Source organism: Ruditapes philippinarum, unplaced genomic scaffold (assembly GCF_026571515.1).
Source record: "Ruditapes philippinarum isolate M1 unplaced genomic scaffold, ASM2657151v2 ctg767_1_1_1_1, whole genome shotgun sequence".
In the NCBI taxonomy this organism is placed as follows: Eukaryota; Metazoa; Mollusca; class Bivalvia; order Venerida; family Veneridae; genus Ruditapes; species Ruditapes philippinarum.
The window spans coordinates 57,365-80,745 of record NW_026866214.1 but is presented as its reverse complement, the minus strand read 5'-3'; the positions used below and the strand labels follow the sequence as shown (position 1 = coordinate 80,745).

Genomic DNA, 23,381 nt, shown 5'->3' with positions numbered 1-23,381 from the left:
ATTTTACAATTTTATAATAAGAATTTTATACCTTTTCTATTGACTATTGCATTCACTTTTATTTATCTTCACAAACGGAGAGTATTTTGTGCGTGAATAAATTCCATTCACACCTTAAAATCTCAGTTTAATAATATTGATAATATTAAATGTATTAGTTAATGACACAATTGACATATGGTAATTTAGTCGTCATTTATTTTTTAACCGTTTTTTTAAATGCCTGTAATATAAATATGAATCTTTGTATAAATTGTATAAATTCCCCAACGGCACAAAGCATAAAGGTATTGTCAATACTGACAGACAACCATGATTCCAGCAGAATCCATCTTTTTGATCCTCTAAGTAATTGTCACACATTAAAATGTATGCAACTTTAATGAAAATCAATAAAAAATAAAACTGAGTTTTAATTAAGGAGTAAACATTTGTTAAGTATCACATGTATTGAAATAAAATGCGTATTTATATGTCTTTGCTTAAATGTAAAACATTTCGTATGTAAAACATTTTCTTATGTATTGTTATCTAATGCATGTGTTTTTTTCTGCAGTGAAACTGAGAAAATCAAGATACCTGATATCGTGAAGGAACCCAAAGATGAAGAAAAGCCACAAAGGTATTATATGAAACTATGGTCTGTTTTTCTATGGTTCAACATAATCTGGATGATTTTTCTCCCAAGGTAGAGGGTTATGAATTTGATGTTATCCATATGTATGCTTGTATGTCCTTCAGTCTGGTGTCTGTATGGCACACTTTGTGACTGTAGCGTAAAAACTAAAAAAAAAAAACATTTTTCAGTTAATGCTTCATATGTATTTACATCTCTTTGAGGATAAGTTCTGTGCAATGCCTAAAAATCTTAACTCTCTTACAAAACTTAGGAGTTACTTCCTTTTGAAAATTTGCTTTTAATAATTTGTGATTTTTGTCCGGGGCATAACTCAAGAAGAAATTCATAAATGCAGGGATTTTTAGTTTATGTAGAATAAAGAGAACTATAACTCTGAAAAGTATAATTTTGGAGTAATTGCCCTTGTTAATTTGTTTAGAAGTCAAAGGCCAAAAATAGAGTCCATTCTTTTTGTATCTGGTCCATCATAGCTTTGACATTCCTTGAAAGGTTTTGTAATTAGTTCGGTCAACCTCATACATACAAAATGGCAGCATGGCCAAGTGGTTAATGCGTTAGACTAGTAATCTAATGATCGCTTCAATGTAGCTGCATGGGTTCAAACCCGGTCCTGTATAAACCAACCTCATGCATAGAGGCCAAAGACAACAGTTGAGTATTTTTGGTGTTGGTGTCATTTCTTTGTCAAAACTGGATGGTTGTTGAAATTACTTGACACAAATATTTATTATTTCAATCTAACACAGGTTTCGTTGTTTATGTCATACAACATCTTTAGCAACCTATCCTGATTATCTGACCTAGAGATGTGCAGGTTTAAGATATTGTATTTAAGAATATTAAAGTTCTTGTTTGTTGCAGGTTTTTCAGGAACTTTTGTTCATAGTTGAATAAAATTTTACCTCGTTTTAGTCCTGAAAGTCTTGGTTAGATTCAAGCAACTGCCTGATCAAATGAGTGCATATTAAAAATCTTTCACCATTTTTCCATTGGTGTCATTGTCTGAGTGGTTACGGTCATTGACTTCAGACCACATGCCCCTCACTGATGTAGGTTTTGAATCCTGCCAGGGACTTAAGATTGTTTCATGTGAGGAAGCTATCCAGCTAGCTTATGGAATGTTTAGTGGTTCTACTCAGGTTCCCGCTCAAGCCTGAAATATTGCACAGAGTGGAATCTGAGGTCTTCCATCACCAGTAAAGCTGGGAAGTGGCCATATCACATCTCTTGTATTTGGCATATTTTCCCCTATAGTTTACTAGTACAAATAGGATTATGTAAAAAAAAATTAAAATCGGGTTACAAATTATGCAAATTAAAACTGAAACTTTGGAATAATAGCTGCAATAATGACCTGCCTATACCACAAGAGATGGGCGTGTTATTTACGCTACGAACCCACAGTCTTGTTGCTGGTCAGTTTTCAATGGTCAGTTTAAAATCAAAAGCACAAAGAAGTCAAAATATATATACAAAGAATTGAAATTCACCATCCTTTTTCCATAAATTGCCAACATATTTTTGTGTTTTTGTTGTTTTTCTTTTTCTTTTGAAGAAGAAATATTTCTTAAGATAATTTTTAGGTCAAAGCGTGAAAAAATATATATAAGTGTAATTACAGTAAATCACAAATGAAGTTGTTCATCAAAGTAATAGTGGTACGTTGCAATACATTAAACACGGAAGTGCCGTATGATTGAATGATAAATTTTACATACTTCTTCGTACTGACTTCCATCTTTGATCGTAGAAATTTACTGGCCTATTTTACTTTCTCACCTTCATAGTTAAAATGTATATAACGCTTAATGTTCACCAGTCAGGAGAATTGGCCAATCCTATAAATGGAAGAAAAAAAATCCTGAGAAGACCGATTCAAGCACTGGCTCCAAGTTTATTAATATATGAGCCGTGTCATGACAAAACCAACATAATGGGTTTGCGACCAGCATGGATCCAGACCAGCCTGCGCATCCACGCAGTCTGATCAGGATCCATGCTGTTCGCTTACCAACTCTATTACAAGTAGAGAAACTGATAGCGAACAGCATGGATCCTGATCAGACTGCGCGGATGCGCAGGCTGGTATGGATCCATGCTGGTCGCAAACCAATTATGTTGGTTTTGTCATGACACGGCTCATATGTATTTACTGACGATCTTGAATTGCACTATGTTACCTTGGCTTATGGTCGAGAACTGTTTTCCAATTAACTAATCAATAATGAATAACTTGGTTACGGGTTGGTGCATAGATTGCGAAATTGAATAGAAATTTTCTACAATTAGCAGGAATTAAGTCTGAAGACATCGGAAACAGGGTTTTTGTGTGTGTTTTTTCTGTTGGAAAAAAATGAAATATTCACATGAATCACTCCTGTTTTTCAGTTTTCTAGGGCTAAGGATTGGTAGAAATGGTCATATTTTATGGTGCAAATTATGAACCATGTACATGTACTATGTTTAAGCTGAAAATATTGACTTGTTTAAGTAAATAAGTAAAAATTACTACTCAGACCATATATGGATCTTCTATGGCCAAGCAGTTAAGGTTGAAGACTTCAAATCACATACCACTCACCTCTGGTGGTTCAAATCCTTCCTCTTTTCATGTGAAGAATCTATTCAGCTAGTTTATTTAATGTTGATGTTTTTATTCATGTGCCTTCTTGTGTCTGAAATAAATTAATGCACATTTGGAAGCTAGAAAATGCCAGAGACTGAAAAATACCTTACCTCTTTGAAAAATCCTGCAATTCTAGGGCTTTCAGAAAATAAAGAAAATACCCAGGGTCCCTGAAAAATCCTGCAATACTTATGCATTTTGAAAAGTTCTGCAAAACCTAAGCTCTTTGAAATCATCCTGCAATACCCAGGCTCTCAGAAAAATCCTGCAATACTCAGACTCTTAGAAAACATCCTGAAATACCCAGGTTCTTAGAAAAATCCTGCAATAGTCAGACTATCAGAAAAATTCTGCAATACTCAGACTCTCAGAAAAATACTGCAATACTCAGGGTCTTAGAAAACATCCTGTAATACTCAGGGTCTTAGAAAACATCCTGTAATACTAAGGCTTTTAGAAAAAATCCTGCAATAACCAGACTGCAATACCCAGGCTGTTGGAAAAAATCTTACACTAACCAGGCTCTTAGAGAAAATCCTGTAATACAAACATCCTGTAATAGCCAGGCTCTTAGAAAAGACCTGCAATACACAGGCTTTTAGAGAAAAAAAATCTGTAATACACAGACTCTCAGAAAAATACTGCAATACTTAGGCTCTTTGAAACAACTTGCAATACCTAGGCTCCCAGAAACAACTTGCAGTACACAGCCTCTGAAACAACATGCAATACCTAGGCTCTTAGAAACAACTTGCAATACCCAGCCTCTGAAACATCCTGCAATACACAGGCTCTCAGAAATCACTTGCAATACCCAGGCTCTTATAAAACATCCTGCAATACACAGGCTCTCAAAAACAACTTGCAATACCCAGACTTTTAGAAAACATCCTGCAATACCCAGACTCATAGGAATAATCCTGCAATACCCAGGCTCATAGGAATAATCCTGCAATACCCAGGCTCATAGGAATAATCCTGCAATACCTAGGCTCATAGGAAAAATCCTGCAATACCCAGGCTGTAAAAAAATCTTGCACGATCTGAGCTATTTACCTTAGCCCTTAGAAATTTTTCTTTTTGCAATACCCAGGCTCAAAGTTAACCTAAGGAAGCACTGAAAATAGTCGAGCACGCTTTCTAGCTTGCAGATCTTGTCTTTGAAATTCTCGCAAAACAGTAATTGTCAGCATGCCATAAAGCTAAACTCCATCCATCATTCTGAAAACATTATAATGCAAAGGTTTGTCTGGCTAAAAATCATTTATAAACAGGACCTTTATTTTCTATTTAAATTCTATGCAAATTCTCATCTGATGGTTGACTTTTGATTTCTGCCATATTGTGTATTTTCTGCATTTTAAATTACAGGTTTTAGCTGGCATTTTGAATATTCATCAAAATAATTCTTGTTTTGAAGCAGTAATTTTCTGTAACGTTCTCTCCTGGAGAGCGGAAAGCATCATTCAATTTGAATTTCTCATTTTTAATTGCAGTTTTGTAAAAAAAAAGGTTTAAAAAAGAACAACAACAACAAAAACAAAACAGCAACGCCAGAAGGAATCACTACATTAGGACGTAGTTATAACTGTTCCTAAATGAACTTGTCCAGCTTCCATTTTTTTGGGACTATCCATTATTAATTTTGGGGATTTCATGACAAAAATTTTAAGTAAGCCAACTCACTGTATTGAGCTTGGTCCATGCAGTCTGTCCTGGCTCTATACTGGTGGCAAAGACTTCTTTCAATTCGAGCAAGGAACCAGTCAAAACAGGACAAGTCCATTATTTAAATTTAGGAATGTTAAGGAGGTTGTTGATATGCTTCAAGGTCAAAGGTCACTGACACAAGTTAAGATACAAGAAATTGAGCTTTAGATATCAAGTTTTAGGAAAACTGATCTTAAATAACCTTTAATCTAGTGAATTTATGTAATGGATTTGCCCTGCTTTGAATTTGGAACAGTCCATTCAATCCTTCAGGGATCTTCGTAACAAAATAAAAAAATTGAACAGCAAACATTACTCTCGAACTGTACGGATGTGTAGGATGGCCTGGCCTGGCTCTACACTGGTGGCAAAGGCTGATCATTTTTGGTTCCAGCAGGGTTAGGGTTATTATCCTTGACCATGGCTACAAGGTCAAAGGTCATATTTAGAGGTCAAAGATATGAAAATGAACCCGATAGATTGCAAAGCACCTTGTTCTAGAGTGGAAGAGTTTACATACCAGTACTTATAATACTACCATAAAGGTGTACCTTTTATTTTTTGAACTTTATAGACTAAATGTCCATAAAAAATGACTATTGCTGTAATAAAGTGCAGAATTAAGGAAGTTAGATAGGAGATAACACACATAAAGGATTAAATGCTTGAGTTTGAGAAAAAATTGAAGGATTTTAATCAACTTTAAAGGAAAATTAATGATGCACAGGTCATGCATTAATTCTTTGGTTGACTGACTCACTTGAGGCTTAAGGCACTGTTTTTGATTGGTCGGGCGTGATGAAAATTGAAAATTTCAGCCAATCAGAATGCAGGAGAGTAATAAACAAAGCAGGGTGAGATGGCTTTTGCTCTGATTCATTAACCACAGATATTCATATGTATGGAATCCCACAGGAACTTGTGGAAATGTTTCCAGTGATGAACAAAGCTTGAAGTTTTAGTAAGCAAGTATAGCTCATGAATTAATAATGGCCGAGTTTTACTATAAATAAAAGCTCGGAATTACGACAGGTATAGAAATTAGCGACAACTCCATTTGGAATTCACTATGTTGTATTGTACATGTAAATTAGGAGTAGAAATTGTCAATTATTAATGATGCCATGTTTCTATTAAGATTTATATTTGTCATAATTCTCGCATTTTAAGATCGAAAGGTATCTGACCTGGTTTGATATGTTATAGTTAAAGCCTTTTATAAAAAAAAATTGTGTACATTTTGTCACCTTAGTGCAGTTACAGGTTAGTCCTTCTAACTTTAATAAGAGTTGACCAGTTATTGCACTGAGGTGACAAATTTTGTATTTCTTTTGCCCTACATGGAAATTGAAACTTCGTTAATGGATTTCAGTATCAAAATAATGAAATTATTCAGGCAACATTATATCGTCTGGCTCTTGTTTCTGACAGAAAGAAGAAAAGTGCTACTAGTAAGCCTGATATTTTTTAGATGCTGTTTGGATCTTGAAACTTAAGGGCATACAGTCAATGTCAACCTTTCGAAACACAGAATGTGAAATTTAGCCCTAATTGAGGCGCAGCAGGTTTTTTATTCTCAATATTTTTTGGAACATGACCTTTACCTTTAAGGATTGGGATTCTTCTAACTTCTTTCCAGGTTTGGAAAGAACCCAAGACAAAAAATATATACTGGTAGATTTGTTTGGACTAAGATTTTTTTTTAATGCTTTTATGTACTTGAAAGGAATTGTTGTAATAGTCATTTGATGGGGTGGGTAGAAGACTGAATATCTGGGCTGTGTTGGTATAATATGTGGATGTAAGTGCTGTGCGCAATGTGTAAATTATTTTCTTTGTTCAATACTTTATTTTCAAATACATTTTAAAAAATTTCAAGAAAATTTGCATGAATCTGGAGGCATGCTGCTTTAACACATTTTTGGTCATAACTTGGTGGTTGGTCCAGTTCAAACAAGCTTTCCTGGATAACTAACCAGTATTTACCAAGTTTTACCTAAATGACCTGCTACTATTCTTATGTGATTTCTGAATCAGAGGTGAGAGACAATTGACCATTGGACTCAACAAAATAAAAACCCCGAACGAAACAAACTTCTAAAGGAATAATTATCAAATTATTTCGCAAATAGATAACAACTCTGGCAATATTTTTTTTTTTTTTTTTTTTTTTGTCATGTATTGATTTTGTGTAAGTTTAAGGTTTGTTATATCTACTAGACCAAGTAGATGGGCAGTTAGAGGTTTCTACAGGCCACAGTTAAAGCCCATTTCTTCAAGCTACTGCAGACTGCCAGGAAGAAGGTGCTGAGGTGCTGACAGGCTTAAATATTTTTGCTTTCTGAAAAACGCTTGCAAGAAGGTTATTAAAGTAAAGGACTGGAAGTATTCAGATATGAAGATGAACTCTTAAATATTGTCTGAGATTTATATATGTATATTTATTAGGTGGTGTAATTATTTATATTTCAGTTATGATGAATATTATATCGTTATAATTGACCCGATGCGTGACTGGGCATGAGTTATTTATATACTAGAGGTAAAGGGGTAACATAGCAATATCTCTGATAAGTCGTGATGTGGAAATGTCCATATATCATTGTAGAATTATTTATTATACTTATTGCCAAGTTGTTTTTTTTCCCCCTCACATGCTCTGTCTGTTGAGGTCGTGGTAAATAAGTAACCAAATACCTTAGACAGTATTGATGAAATCTTGTCTTTATAGTTTGACCTTAATAATGATTTTTCATTGACTTGTGGCTAGGGGTAATGATTTTCCATAAACTTATGGCCAAAATAATGATTTTTCATTGACTTATTGAATAAGGGGGTCAATAATCTAGAAAGAGTAAAAATAATTGGTGAAAACCGAGATCTATACTGTTGTATAATCCTGGGGGATAGTGCCTGGTTTGACATCAATATTTTGTAGGGAAAATTATTGACTTTACATGGAATTGTAGCTGTAAAATGGAAGTCGATGGCTCAGAGGATGCTAAGATAGAGGGTTTGAGTCAGAAAACTGGTCAATTTTATTGACAAACACTAGTTTTATATGAGGTCTATAATATTGTTGCTATCAGTCAAGCAGAAGGTGCATTACGGTGACAATCTCGTCTGGTGATGTGAATTTTGCTCGGATTTTATCATTTATTCAGAGAATTTTGGATTTTAATTCCGTGTGCTTTTTATTATTGTTTCTTATTTCCAGTACAGCAGATGACAAAAGTGTGAACAAGAATTTTATCCTAGCCTCAGCGTTTTCAGCATCGGGGAAATATTTTGCCGTCGGTGACAACTGCAAGCAGCTTCATGTATATAAAGTGTCGCCAAAATGGGAACTCGTTAGCACACGGTGAGTTAATCATCAACAAGTCTTCTCTTTTTCCATTCTGTAATTAATTTGCATACATTATTTGTTGTTTCTGCAGTGAAATTTTTGGTTAATCATTCGGACGATTCTGATTCCATGCCAAGGTTGAAGCTGACTCGTTTACAACAACCTGACTATAGAATGTTTGCTTTAGCAGTGTAGGATAGAAAACAGAGTGTATATAATGTCGGGAACACGGATGTCGGAAAGTATTGATTTTTGCCCGATCACGACTTAATGTTATGAAGGGTTCCAAAAATAGAAAGTGAAATGTTTTCATGCAGAGTTTTACATTAAATATGGGCAGAATCTTGTATGAAGTGTACTCATTTTTTTGTTTGTTTGTTGTTTGCAGAAATTGATGACCTCTAAATTAAAAAAATATTTAAATGAGCTTAATGAATAATGAATATTTATGATATTTCTTTAATGAATAAAGATAACCGGTAGATTTTGTAATCAAATTAAGTGGGAGCAAAGTGGGTTGAGGGGGTCTGTTCAGAGTGTGTTGTTGTTCCTTTTTTTTTTGCCAGTGATTGGTGACATCATTGATTTTACTAATTTTGAAGTTGATTAATGACAAATTTAAGAGAACGGCATTTTAACTAAATTATAAAAAAAGGATTGGTTTTCTAAACTGAAAGGGCGATCACCAGTATGCGATCGTTCATGTACCTAAAATATGATTTATGATTGTTTAATGTATTAATGTATAAGATCATAAAAATCAATAAAAAAGGGAATTAAATGAAAATTGTTAATGATAATTAGACAGCATAAAAGAGTCTTAAATTTAAAACAGATAAATGTTAACAAAGTGGTGTGTAGGGGGAGGGAGTGAGGGGGTGGGGTTTGTGGGTGGGGGCAGAGTAGGAAAATAGAGAGGATTGCATGGATCCATGCCTGGATAATATCAGGATAACATACCTTTAAAGCAACTTACATATGATAGGGGTGGCTTGGGCTGGGGGTAAGATGTGTGTGTGTGGGGGGGGTTAAGGGGGGACCTTTATTATATGATTTTACTGGTAGTTTTTTAAAACAAAAGACTTGCAATTTAATGATGCAAAATAGTTTGGGGAATGAAAATAGTGGTCAGTGACATGCATTCAGCATATGGTTTTAAATTGAAGGGTTTATTTTAACACCACAGATAGACAATCATTGATGCAGCATTAGAAAATGGCTGCCTGTGATATTGTAATCATGTGTCACTGGTATATAGTGCCTTGCACCCCCCTCAAACACAAACTAACTAATTTACCAACTAACCAACCAACTGACTGACTAACCTATCAGCCTGCCAACCAACCAACTGACCGACGAAACAACTAAATAATTGACAACCCAACTGAACAACTTACAGACCAACTGACCAACTAAACAACTAACCAACCAACTGACTGACTAAACAACTAACTTACCAGTTGACCGACTGAACAACTCGGGTGACCAGCTGACCAACTAACCTGCTGACCATTAGACCAATTACCCAGCTTAAACTAACAAAAATCAAAACAAAACAACAACAAACATTTTTGTGACAAAGTGTCTGTTGCAGAAAACTCTTAAGAAACAAAATAAACCAAGCAGACCCCCCTAAACTCCCGGCCACCCCCCCCCCCCAAAAAAAAAAAAAAAAAAAAAAAAAACAACAACAAAAGCAAAAAAAACAATCACTGAAACAACAATATGTCTTTGCTGTTGTTTCTCCTCCCCGGTCAATCCTAAACAACATCAAGAACAACAGTTATGTGTCACTGTTTTAGTTAGTGTCGCTAATATCCCACTATCATTTATCTTATTAAATATTTCTATTCAGTCATCTTTAATTTCATTCATCAAATTACAATTAAGTTTAAACAATATTTTCCATTACAGTATTTAGCTTGTCAAGTAAATGATCGTTAATAAATAATTAATAACTATTTTTTTCTGCCGTTCTCATTTTGTTAGAAGCATGACAATACTCCGGTGTTTTTTTCCCTCTCACAAATAAAACTAATTAATTTTTTTTTTCCAAAACAAAAAAGAAGTTCTATTAAATGCGCATAACATTCACTGTGAGGTCAGCAGAAGATTTATTTGTTTTACCAGTTTTGATATTGATTTGTCACTGATAATTAACGTATTTCTTTTTATATGTGTGATAATTTTTTAATTATCATCAGTGCAAGACTCGAACTGAGACTGTTATCCTGTTGGCTAGCAGAAAAGTGCAGTTTTGTCACATTGTTTGCATTTTAAATCACAGGGCCCTACTTTACAGTATGAAAACAAAAACCCTGTACCTTGTTTTGCGAGTCTGTACAGTAGTTCAATGTGTCCCTTGTCTTGAGATTATACCCATGTGTTACTTTAGATCACTTATGTGATAACAGGAAGTTGACTTGTTTATATACTGGGTAATTCCCTCAAACGGGCATAGATAGAAAATTCCACTTGTCCGCTCATAATTATGAGTAGAATCTAAAAGAATTTGATGCAGAACGAGTATAAAAATGTTGCCTGCACATTTGATTTAGAAGCTACTCCTCCTGCAGGAAGAATGACTCTAAAAATATTTTTCGATGCCTCAGGTAGGTGAATTCCGCATAGTTTCGAAGAAAAAGGCAACAACAAGAGTGCTCATAATGCTATTATAATTATATTCTACTTTGCAAAAAAAAATAGAATATGTCAATATGATATTGTTCAGGGCCGACTGGTTCAGTCAGGTTAAACTTAATTTGTTTAGGGGAATATGTTAAATGCCCATACAGCCCCCTACACACCCACACACAAATTCAAAACAAACAAACAAAAAAAAACAAATAAATAGGAGAACAAATGACAGTAGTAGTATACAGTAAAATTCCTAATAAACGTCCCTCCCCTAATAAAGGCCCCCCAGGCCTTTTGATAAGGAAAACAATCTACCCATCAGTGCTGAACTCATAACTAAAGCCATAATTTTATTCAAAACATTCAGAATCCATTTTATTTTATAGTAAACACAAATATGTATAATATGAACTTTAAAACCTTAACACTTTTTAAAGTTATTTCCAACACTTGCTATAACTAAATGTATTTACAGTGATTTTTGGATTTAGGAAAAACTGTGTTGTAATAATAGCCCCCTTTTGGAAAATGTTTAGCCCCCGGGGGCATTTAATAGGAATGTTACGGTAATTATCAGTCTGATTGTTCATTGATTTTAAGAAAATGCCTTTTACATATTCCAAAAAAGGGGGAGATTCCCATAGGAGCAATGATAACACACAAAAATTAATGGTGGTGATGGTGGTAGTTTATCCTCTGGATGATGGCCGCCCGCCGAGTGAGTTCTATGTACTATATTGTTCCTGTGCAGACTGTCAAGCAGTTTACCAGTACCAGTTGCCTTCACTTTGGCAAGGAACTTATTAAAGCATCTATACATACCAGAGCAGAGGTACAGTGGGATAATGACGGTAGAAAGAATTCCATGATCAATCACAATGAAAGTGATTTGCACTCTGGGGATCGAACCCGGGTTGCCTATGCACAGTCCATTGCTCTGCCTATAGAGCTTACCGGACATCTAAAAAAAAAGTAAAATGACAGACTTGGTTTTATCTAGTCTGTTCATGAAAGATAATAGAAAATGTTGATAAGATTAAAATTGCCATATTTAACTGATATTACCATATTTGATAGAAATTGTCAAATTTGATTGATATTGCCATTTATGGTAGTAATTGCCAAATGAAAATTATTGCCATAAATAATAAGAATTGCCAAATTTGACTCATATTGCCATATTTGATAAAAATAATTACCCTGTATTTTGAGAATATTGCCATATTTGATAAAAAGGGCTATATTTTACCGATACTGCCATTTAATTTAACTGACAGAAATTGCCATATTTAATAGAAACTGCCATATTTGATTGAAACTGCCCCACGTAAAAGAAATTGCCATATTTGTTAGAAACAACAATATATTACAGAAATTGCCATATTTGATAGAGACAACAATATTTGATAGAAACAACAGTATTTTATAGAAATTGCCATATTTGATAGGAACTGCCATTATTTGATTGAAACTGCAATATTTGATAGAAATTGCCATGTTTTGTAGAAATTGCCATATAAGATAGAAATTTACTGTCACACTTTATAGAAACTGCAGTATTTGATAGAATTTTACATTTAAGTGCAACATACCTTTTTTTAACTTGAAAATAATAAGGAAATATTTTATATGGAAATATTAAGTCTACAAATTTGACAAAAATAAATCATGTTTGTGAAAACAAATCGGGGAAGGAATGTGATCGCAGCAGATGTTGTCAAGCTAACAAACACTTTGTATGGGTATTATTTATAGCTCTACCATTCACAAGAAAAATAGAAAATGTTCAAACAAAAAGCTAGTATACACCTATAACAGCCGGGGTTTTTATTTTCAGGTGAAACATCTTGCTCAGTTCTCATTGGCTAAGAGCTGTTTTGTAAAACATGAAAATATTATAGCTGTAAGATTTTGATGTTTTTGGTACAGCATCTATGTAGATTTATTTATACAGGGAATTTTAGCCCCATCATCTGGGGCTGATATAAAGGGCCCATTCCCAATCTTTTTTTTTTTCCCCAATTAAAAAAAAATTGTATTCCCATAGATGAAAAAAAAAATCAAACTGTTTCAAAAGCTACTGAAAATTGAATTATTTTTACTTGTTGATACACATGAGTTAAACTTAAAATCTCACATTTAAGGTAGTATTTCAACTTTTAAAAAATGTCTCAAATTTCCCAAAATGATGCAAAATTTTTCTCAATTTATGTTTTGGTCCCAAATTAACTGGAAAAGGCCCTGTTAAAATAACTTGATCTAAGTTGGTTATTTTATCCCATTCTTTGAATTGGGACAGAAAATTAAAACACCTTTCCAGATTTTTTTTAACCAAATGATGTTCAAAGGCACAATTTGACTGTAACCATGACTGTTTTCCTTTTTTTCCCTATCCCCAAGTTACCGTTAACTTCACAATTAATACAATTCCCAATTTTGGTCTGAATAATTCAGGGATTGGGGATGGAGGTGGGATGGGGGTGGGGGGCTACTGTAATAAAGGTTTCATTCCCAAATGGTCAAAAATCATGGCTATAGGAGGGATGACATACTTGGCTGGGATCAAACCTATCTTCATGTGAAGAAGTTGAGAGATATTTGTGGAGAAATGGCTTGAATGATGGAAGAATACAAGAAAATTGGTTTGATTATATACTTGTATTTAACACTGTTAGCCAATGTATGAATAAAGGATAGAACTATTGTGATAGCCAAAGTTATAAATAATTAAAGAAACGGATATCTGTCTTCATTATTTGGTTTTACTTAACCCTGATCTCACTAAATATCTTAAATAGACTTGTCTATGTTTCAGTCTAGACAAAACCATTCATCATTTTTAGGGAAAATTTCAAAATAAATATTGACTGAATAGCGAACAGTATAGATCTTGTTTGGCACTAGTTGCTTGAAATTTTGAAAAAAATATTATAATTCAATTTTGCCCATATAAGGATATCTGATGATACTGCCATTTGTAACATCGCTTTTATTTGGATAATCTTGACATTTATATAGTTTTATATACATTGCTGCTGTCAATTTATGAAGAAATCTTACTTTTTTCTCTAAAACAGGAGATTTTCTGTATTATAAGTTCATTATATATATTCCTGACAGATTATATGGCCATATATAAACGGTTGTTTGCAATATAACCCTCACCTAGTGGCTTTGGTTATATTTCCAAACAACTGTTTATATAGGGTCATATTATAAACTGTTCAAAATTCTTCATAACTAATAATATATACATAATTGATAGGTATATATAGAATTCCAATTAAATTCTATTAAATGGATACAAAAATCGGATATCTATGTCTCTATGTCAGCAGATGAGAATAAAACAATCAAGCAAGCTGACAGCCTTAATCCTGGCACTTTAATGGGAGAACATGTTCAGCAATACAATCAAGCAGGGGGCATTTTTCGTTCTAGATAAAATCAAGCTCAGCAACTAAATCTGACTGCGAAATCGTGCCACGAGGGTTCGAGATAATATCAAATATTTGTAATCCAACAGATGTTGGGATATGCGAATTTTCCCTATCTAGTTTAAACAATGAAGCTAAACCTGTCTCTAGTATAAATTATTCAAACATATTTTAATTGCCTAATTCATGCCATTGTTGACAATGTATTATGTGGCGAACTCCGGTTAGAATTATACACAATTAGAAATAACAGGGTTCCATGAATGCATTTAAGTTTTATTTCAACATGTCAAATAAGTTGGAAGGGCATGTTACATCTATAAAAAAGAAAAATGCTGCAATGACGTCGTAAGAATATCTAATAAAACAGAAACAAAAAAAAGAAATAATTCCTTACGTAGGTGTAGGTAAATTCTTGTTGAAAAGCAATTGAATGGTACCCCATGGTAACCTGAGAAACCTCCAGACTCCAAAAAATGAAGCTACAGAATGGCAAATAAAAAGTGTAGCGTTTTGCAACGAAATCTTCTGCAAGGTATAACAATGCATGTACATTTAGTTACAGTATTTGTGCAGTGTGTACTTTGTTTTTAGGATTTTTGACCAGAAATAAAAGAAATTATATTTCATTTCTTTAAAAAAAAAAAAAAGAAAGAAAAAGATACCGGTACCTAGTCTACGATGAAAATTACTCAATTCCCCCTTTCCACACTGAATATCTTCCCCCTTTCCCCTATCATTTAATAATTGCATGAAACAAATCTACACCGCCTCCGTGGTCGATAGGTTAGAGTCGATGACTTCTAATCCAGTTACCTCTCTGGCATGGGTTCGATACCCGGGAGATGCTTTGGTAGTTTAGCGCGGAGGAAGGTAGTCAAGTACTGGTGTAACTCTCCAGGAACGATGGTTAGGAAACTACCCGCCTATATGACTGAAATACTGTTGGAAAAAGGCGTAAAATGACACAAACAAACAAACAAACAAACGAAACAAATCTAAATGTAAAACTTATTATTTACATATCTTAGGATAGCAATTATCCTTTTTTAGCCCAATTCAGCAAACTTGTTACTTTGAAATTATTATGGTATTATATATAGAATTTCATTTTATTTTCTTTTAAGTACAGTCATGATACGAAAGTTTGACCATAACCACAACAAATTATACCGGTACCCATGTGACCAGTGCAGACCAAGATCAGCCGACAAAAATGTGCCGTCTGATCATGGTCCGGGCTGTTCACACTTCAGCCGGTACAAATTTTGAATTTTACCCCTAAAATGATGAATGGTTTGGTCCAGATTAAAAAGACAGACAAGACCATTTAAGGTAATTAGGGTGGTTAGGAATAAAACATCTAGGATTTTCAGAGCATGTCAGGATTTTCTTAAAAACTATTCCCGTGCACAAATATTTTTGATTTTACAGTTGCAAATAGAATTGATAAATGACAATTTTTTTACCACACACATTTGTTCTAGAGTATTTGAAAGTTTCGTTTTTGAATTTAATTGCACGAGCATTTTAAGTTATGTTGATACGTTAGTGTAATTTAATTGAGTCTAACCTGATCCATTATTAATGAGCTGATATTTTATGATCGGCAAAGTAATTTGAGTTGTTGGTTTGTAATTGCGTACCTTAAATTATCATGATACACAAATTTGTTTGCTTGTTTGAAGCTTTAAACAATAATGAGGAAAAAATTAGTTTGCAAATAGGGGACAGAACTCTTACTCCGATGTAAGGTTAATTGTGAAAAACTATCGTTACTTTTGTTTGTATGCGCAATGCTTTTACTAATACATTAAATTTGATGAATAATAATCAGTGTTCCAGTAGGGGCCATAACTCTAACTTGATGTAAGGTTAATTGCATAAGAATATTCTTTTGTTTTAATGTGCACTGTTCTTACATATATCCATTTGATTTTTACAAAAAAATCAATTCCAGTAGGAGCCATAACTCTTACTTAATGTAAGGTTAATTGTGAAAAAATATACTTTTGTTTCAATGCAAAATGCTTTTACTATTATATATGACTTTTACAAAAAAATCAATAATCCTTTAGGCGCCTAACTCTTACTTGATGGCATGTGAAATCTGGAGTTTTTTGGCCCATCATAGTTCTTTGGAATGAGAAATGGGGAGACTTTGTCTATAAACTGTGCGGATTAAAGGACGTTAGTGTTAAAAAAATCTCTTACTATGTCCTGTATAGAGTTTGGCCAGGTTTTATGCCCATTGCCGTCTGACCAGTATCTTTATTGATGGATGCTTTAAAGTTTAGTACTCTCTCATGGAAATCCCTATAGCCACTAATGGACTGATCGAAATTAAAAACAGGGATAGTCCATTCTAAAAATACAGCATGGTCAGGATTAAGACTAAATCACTGTCAGCATTAATACTAATTAACGTTCTATGAAATGTTTTTTTCCAAAGTGTCAGGGGCTTTCAATCGCCGACAAGTAATTATTCTGTTAAGGCAATTATACTCTTTAGTAAATGTGATAAAACAGTTGTATCATATACCAGATAATTATGACATGTCCATTTTACTTAAGTATCGTAAACAGCTTTTTTCTCTCACGTCGAGGAAGTTTCTGCGAACAGATTCTTTTAGTGTGCCGCATTCTGATTCATAGCTCCACTAAACTAATTAACAAGAAAACCAATCCCCTTGCTGGGCAAACATAAACTTATCATCGAGGCATACATTGATGGCAGCGTCCATATTAGGTACGGCCAGTGATCCGTCAAATTAAGTTTTTTTTCCTCGTGTAAATGGCGACCACTGGATGATTAATGTTTAACAAGTCATGCACTGGTCACTTGCCCAAGTTTAAAAGCCAAAATAAGTGTAAAAAAAATAGTCCCTGAGAAATACGAAGATTTCGTATGTCATATGAAGTAAGGGATGTTTTATGAAAATTGTCCCTAGCCTTTCAAGGAAGTAGTCTCTTTGCTGAGCATGAGTATTTATGAAGGTAGACCCTTTGCTGAGCATGACTATATGAAAAAGTGAATGAGATGTTGAAATTTAAAGAGATACTTCTTCAAATTAAACACTGGTTCTTTATCATATATTGTTCTGTCACAAACTGACAATATTTGTTTTCTCCATTCATTAGTTGTCAAAGTCCTTATTTGAGGCATCAGAATTTCAGCCATCATTAAACTCATCTGATCATGATTGTAAGCTGTGGCTAACTGGGTTTGAATTACTGAAGTCTATGCATCTCTTAGCTCCAGCAGGTGAGGTTATTTTGACCTCTGATGTTGCTTTATGTTTGTGACACCCAAGGTTAGACAATATCATCTTTCCTGTTTTGGCACCATATGACCTGAATTGTGTTGTTGCGCCATAAAACCAAACAAACCTGAGAACCAAACTCTGGACTTCTAATTACCTCAGGGTTAGTTCCAATTCGAACAATCTTTTGGGTCCGTTTTGGGTCCGAGCACCTAAGGTCATTTGTATTGATTGATAAAATGATTAATCACTTGTTTACAATAATTTTATATAAATCTTTTTATAGTAGACCTAACAATTACCATTGTATAGCATTAGTGATAAATAAAAGAAAATGTAAAATTAGTTTTAATAAGATACCATGAAAGCTTTAGAAAGTTAGGGAAATAACTCTATCTATAAGCTCTCAAAACCCTTCCACACCCTACCATTAAAGATACAAAGTGCGGGCAAAATGTCCAAACTCATCCAATGCACCTGTCACCTTGTTCTCTGTTGTTTATCTTATTATGGCATAGAACTGATGTTAAAATCTGCTGGTAATGACATTGTTTGATAGACAAAAATTTACTCCGAGTTAAGGAGTGTTTTGTTTAGATCATCATACCAGATTTTAAAAAACAACCATTTCAAAAATAGCAACAATGTATATTATATACAATTGACTTTTATTCCAATAAAGTTTGATGTGCTTGATGAAATTATGAAAGATTCGTAAGGAAACTGTCTCAGCCTTTTCAGAATCACATAAACTTAGTTTTCAGAAAATACCCGCACTTGGCACTTGACGTAGTACTGGAATTTTTAAGAGAAAAAGATAACAGCAGTTAAATAATCTCGGGATCAAAGTTGCGGAGTTTCTGGGTTACGATACTGTACATCAGTCTCGCAGCGAAGTTAATTCTTCTTTTTTAATGTGATTATTATTTTGCAATACTACTAGTGAAAAAAGATTGTGATGAGTGTTTTATGGAAAATTTTCCGAGTGAATAATTTAATAAATCAAGATCACATTGATTTTTCTGTTGAAACGTTCATTAATATTTCGAGCCATATTTTAAATCGGAAACTAGTAATTTGTTTCCCTGGCATATTCATTATTGAATTATATTTCGGAGGAAGTTGTTTTCATAGTCTGTAAAGAAAAGAGCCATTTAGTCAACTTGAAAATCATGCGCAGTTGCAGTTGATGACGAATTCCATTCCTTATAGCTGAACTCTGGTGTGGTCTTTTGCATTGAAATTGTTTGGTAGATCATGTCCTCTTAGATTGCTAAAATTACTTTAATACACACTAAAAATGGTACAAACAGATGGATTAATACAAAATTATTGATAATTTTAATGTAATATTTTCACTGTGTAAATGGGATAGTTTTATATTTTTTTCTTCATAAGCAATGAGTCAGTGCAATTTCTCCTTAGCTATAAAAGATTTTGACATGAAACTTTATAGGATGATAGATCTCATTGAGATGAAGTGCAGTGCACAAAAACTGGTACTCTTTGATTTTTGAGTTATTGCCCTTTGTTGATTTTCTTACTTTATTTTAATCCCGGCCATTTCACCTTAATTAACTATAAAAACTATGGACTTGAAGCTTCATTGAATGATAGATCTCATTAAGAAGCGCAGTGCACAAGAATCGGTACTATGCATTCTTATTTTTTGCGTTATTGCCCTTTAGCGGTGTTTATAAATAACCTATATAAGTGATGGCTATACTGTTCACAAGGCGACTGATTGGTCTCGCGGAGTTCTAGTTGTCAACATAATATGCCCCTCATCTCAGCAATCATTTAACTAAGGTAATTAATTATCAAAACAGAAATTTAAAGTTCAAAAATATTTCCACATGGTAAAAAATAACGTGTTATTTCATTTTATCAATTTAATTACAATGGTAAAATGTAAATGCTATTGGCCACATTGCAGAATTTAAAATTGGTAGCTACATAAATGGATGATAATTGACATCGTTTTCAAGAGTTGACATTATTGCGTTAACTGACATTTATTGGAAACCATTATAGAATTTCCATTTTTGTGAAATGGAATCAAAATTCTATAAATATTTAATGCATGTTTTGTTTGTCTAGGATTTTTATAATTTTAGAAAAACAGCAAACAAACTTTAAATATTATAAGCATGGAGATTTTCCATTTTAAAATGTACACTTTGTAATTATAATTATAACAAGGGGAGTAGTTCTAATACTACTTTCTGAAAAGGGAAGTAACTTTTAATTACACATTCAGGGAAGAAATGGTATAAGGTTGAGGAAAGTAGCTTTATTTCATGGAAATGTTAAATCATTCAAAGGAAAATATCATCACTGTAATTGTATGAGATATGTTTTTAAATAAAAAAGAATTTTAGTCCATAAAGGGAACTAATTTAATATTGTAGGCCATATGATGAAGGGAAGTAACTGGTACTAGAAGTGTAGAATTATAAAGGGAAGTAACTGTACATTCAGAAAATGGTATGTTTTAAAGGGTTGTGGGTTGTGAAATGAAATGTGTAAAGGAAATAATGTCATTTAGTCAAATTTAACTATAAACAAAAATGTTGGAAGGAACTAAGTGAAAAGCCATTACCACCAGGTTAGAGACAGACCTGGGTGCTCATCTTTGCTATCTCAGAGCATGCTGTACTTCGCCTTTTTTTGCGAACTTATTTCAAAATTTCATTTTGATATCCTAAAAATCGATAATGAACTCTTCCAAAAAAGCATATTGAACAAGTCCATTTTAGAAAATTAGGCAAGTGCAGGTCAGTCAAGAAACAGCTATTGGATGTTTAATATTTGGCTCGCAGCCAATAAAGTAATTATAGTCATGTGACCATCACCATTTTGTTTTGCTCCACCTTTTTCTAGGTAAATGCTTTTAACTTCCTAAGTTAAAATAATGAATGAAAACTAATTTGCCAAATGCTGAATTGTAACAATTGTATAAAATTTAAAAGGTTTTTAACATATAGGGAGATAATGGTCCTTTTGTTTATTCATAAAAACATTTGAAATAGAATTCTTTTTTGTCATGTAGATAATGGAAGCGTTCAAATGCTTTTTAAATGTTTTATTAATTTCGAAACGTTTCTGCGTGGATCTGTGGATGGAGGCTGTTTGTTTAAAGCAAGGTTACACGAATGATGTCAAGCTTTTGTATTGGTTGCTATGGATCTTTAGAAATGGGAAAAGAATTGATATAATTGATATTAGAAATGATTTATTGTTGTGGAGTCTGTGTTCTGTATACACTGTATTTATTTCTATAATATTCAGTTCAGAAGAATAATATGTTTTCCAATACAAAAATAAAATAAAAAAATAATAAAAAAATGAAAAATGATTTTTTTAAAAATTTTCTTTTGGTTTATATAGTTCGCAATAATCTTAAGTCTTCTTTTTCATTTTCTTTTGGTTTAAATAGTTTCAGATATTCGAAGAAATAAGTTTACATTTTAGTTCAAACGGGGAATTAAAAGTCAAATGTTTGTGATAAAAAAAAAATTGAGCTTTACATGCATTTAGGGAAAATTATAGTCTACCATTTGGGTATAATTATTTTATTGTTTTTACATTTTTGGAAATATTTAAGCTGTAATACATTTGGGAAATGTTTTTTTTTTTTATTTAAATTTGATGGAATATTTAGTTTAACATTTGGAAAAATTTTATTTTTACCTTTTGGTGACATGTCAGTCATACTGGTTAAATTCACAATCTGTTTCAGATTTATTTTAATGAATTAACAGATGTGAAGTCTAAATAAATAAAGTAACAGTTTTAATTGCTATGTTAAATCTGCTTGAACTTTAAGTCTGCAAATTTGCAGTAAAATATTGTTTGATAAAGAATTAGAATTGAATGATAGCTTTAAATGCCAATCAATACTGGACTCCTGCAAATATTATGGCTTTTCTTGTAATTCAAAGACAGTTTTTTAAAGAAAGAAAAAAAAATGTATAAAAGTTCTTTTGAGGTGTTAGGCAAATAAAACCATAAATAGCCAGGTCAGACTTGAGGACAGTATTCCTGCGACTTTCGCACAATTGTAGTTCGAGTAATTCTTTGAGAGTTTTTGTTGCGTACAAAATGGGGTGTTTTTATTCCTTATTTCTCTTTCTGTAAATTACAATGGTGAATAAAAACTGTTAAAGCGGTGCTATTCAACATGGGTGAATATGTTTATTTTGGTTGCATTAACATCATCGGAAGCTGGGATTGTAAGCCAAACGAAGACGTCAAACTGTTTAGGAAACCAGAATCCCGTCATCGATTCGTAGTGAAGAGATGTCATTGTGCCGTTATTTACACGGGGTAGTTTTACTCAAACAATAAATATAATAAGCATATTTATTTAAGTGGGTTTTACGATATTTGCACTCAAGTTTTAACAATACGGGTATAATAGGACACCGTATGTAAAGAATCGTATTGTATAACGGCACAATGGATCAATGGCGAGAACATAATTTCAGCTTCAGAGACAGGGCTTCTCAAGTTTTATGTATCGGTCCTAATTGTGGAATGGTTAATTGCGGCGATTGTATAAATGGTTTGTACGAAAATATTGAATCAGGGCTTTTTTTTTTTAAACTCGGGACTATTATGTGACAGCGGTGTTTACAACAATAACGATGCTGGGTAATTGCCACAGATGTTGTTTAAAGATAACGGCCACTGATTCGAGATAGAGACTAAGTTTCTCGCAGATTGTTGTTAATCAAATTTAGCAATTTTTTTCTCGTAAAATATCCTATTTTGTACATTTGTATTTGTCATATTCAGCAACTTTACTGAGAATTTCATAAAATTTTATCATAGAAAAACATTGCAGGTTTAAATTTTTTATGAAATGTAGCAATTCTTTATACATGTATAATATAAATATAATTTTTAGTTTAAGGTTATTCAATGTTTCAAGAAAAAAATTTTCTAATATTTGTGTTAGTATAAGTATTGAACAATTCATGGTTTAAATCGAAAAATTGGTTTTCTTTCCTTGTAAGGAATGAAAATATATGCAATTTTATGATATTTTGTGGAAATATATTCAATATTTCACTCAAAAGTAAAATTATGGTCTCTTAGATTTATAAACAGAAGCATTCTATTTTAAATCTCTTTTAAGAATCTAACATAGTGCTATGGAAGCAACATAATTTTACCGTTTAATATTCCATTAGATATAGTTTTAGTAACCCTTAAGGGAATCTAAATACACAAACATATATTTCTTTCATACAGGAATTTTTAAAAAAAAATTTTCTTCAGAAGTCAAACAAGCAGACGGCAAATATATAGCTTTATACATTTCTTGATTGAAATACGTACATGCTAACTCTGCCTATGTATTATTAATTATTGATAAGTTTCAACTCGGAAAAACTTTTAGCATTTAATGTATTGTCTGTGTAAAGCTCACATATATATTATACTTATTTACTGCTGGTAATTTATCAGTTGTTATGCATTATTGATGATGTTTGACTGGTATATTTATTTCATCGATTGGTTTGATTTAAGAGTATTTATGCTTAGTGTCCTGAAAGAGAGTGTTTTTAAACCTATGCAGACTTTTAAAGGCACTTCACTGCGGTCCACAAGCCTTAAAGGAACTCCACGGAGGTCTATTTAATGGACTTAAAACATAAAATTTGAACATACTTATTTTCAGTGCATCACATTTTTTAGCTCACCTGAGCACAAA

The 23,381-nt window shown here is 32.9% G+C and overlaps 1 protein-coding gene across 2 annotated transcripts in view; it reads left to right on the top strand.

The window, feature by feature from the left end:
• LOC132731735 (tRNA (guanine-N(7)-)-methyltransferase non-catalytic subunit wdr4-like) overlaps positions 1-23,381 on the top strand; it is an 81,590-nt gene that overhangs the window by 3,180 nt on the left and 55,029 nt on the right. Inside the window, exons 2-3 of one of the 2 annotated variants that reach the window (XM_060717981.1) lie at positions 557-622; positions 8,194-8,337. In XM_060717981.1, the coding sequence (XP_060573964.1) occupies positions 557-622; positions 8,194-8,337 (210 nt within the window). The remainder of the gene's footprint in view (positions 1-556; positions 623-8,193; positions 8,338-23,381) is intronic. The other variant, XM_060717982.1, reaches the window with a different exon arrangement.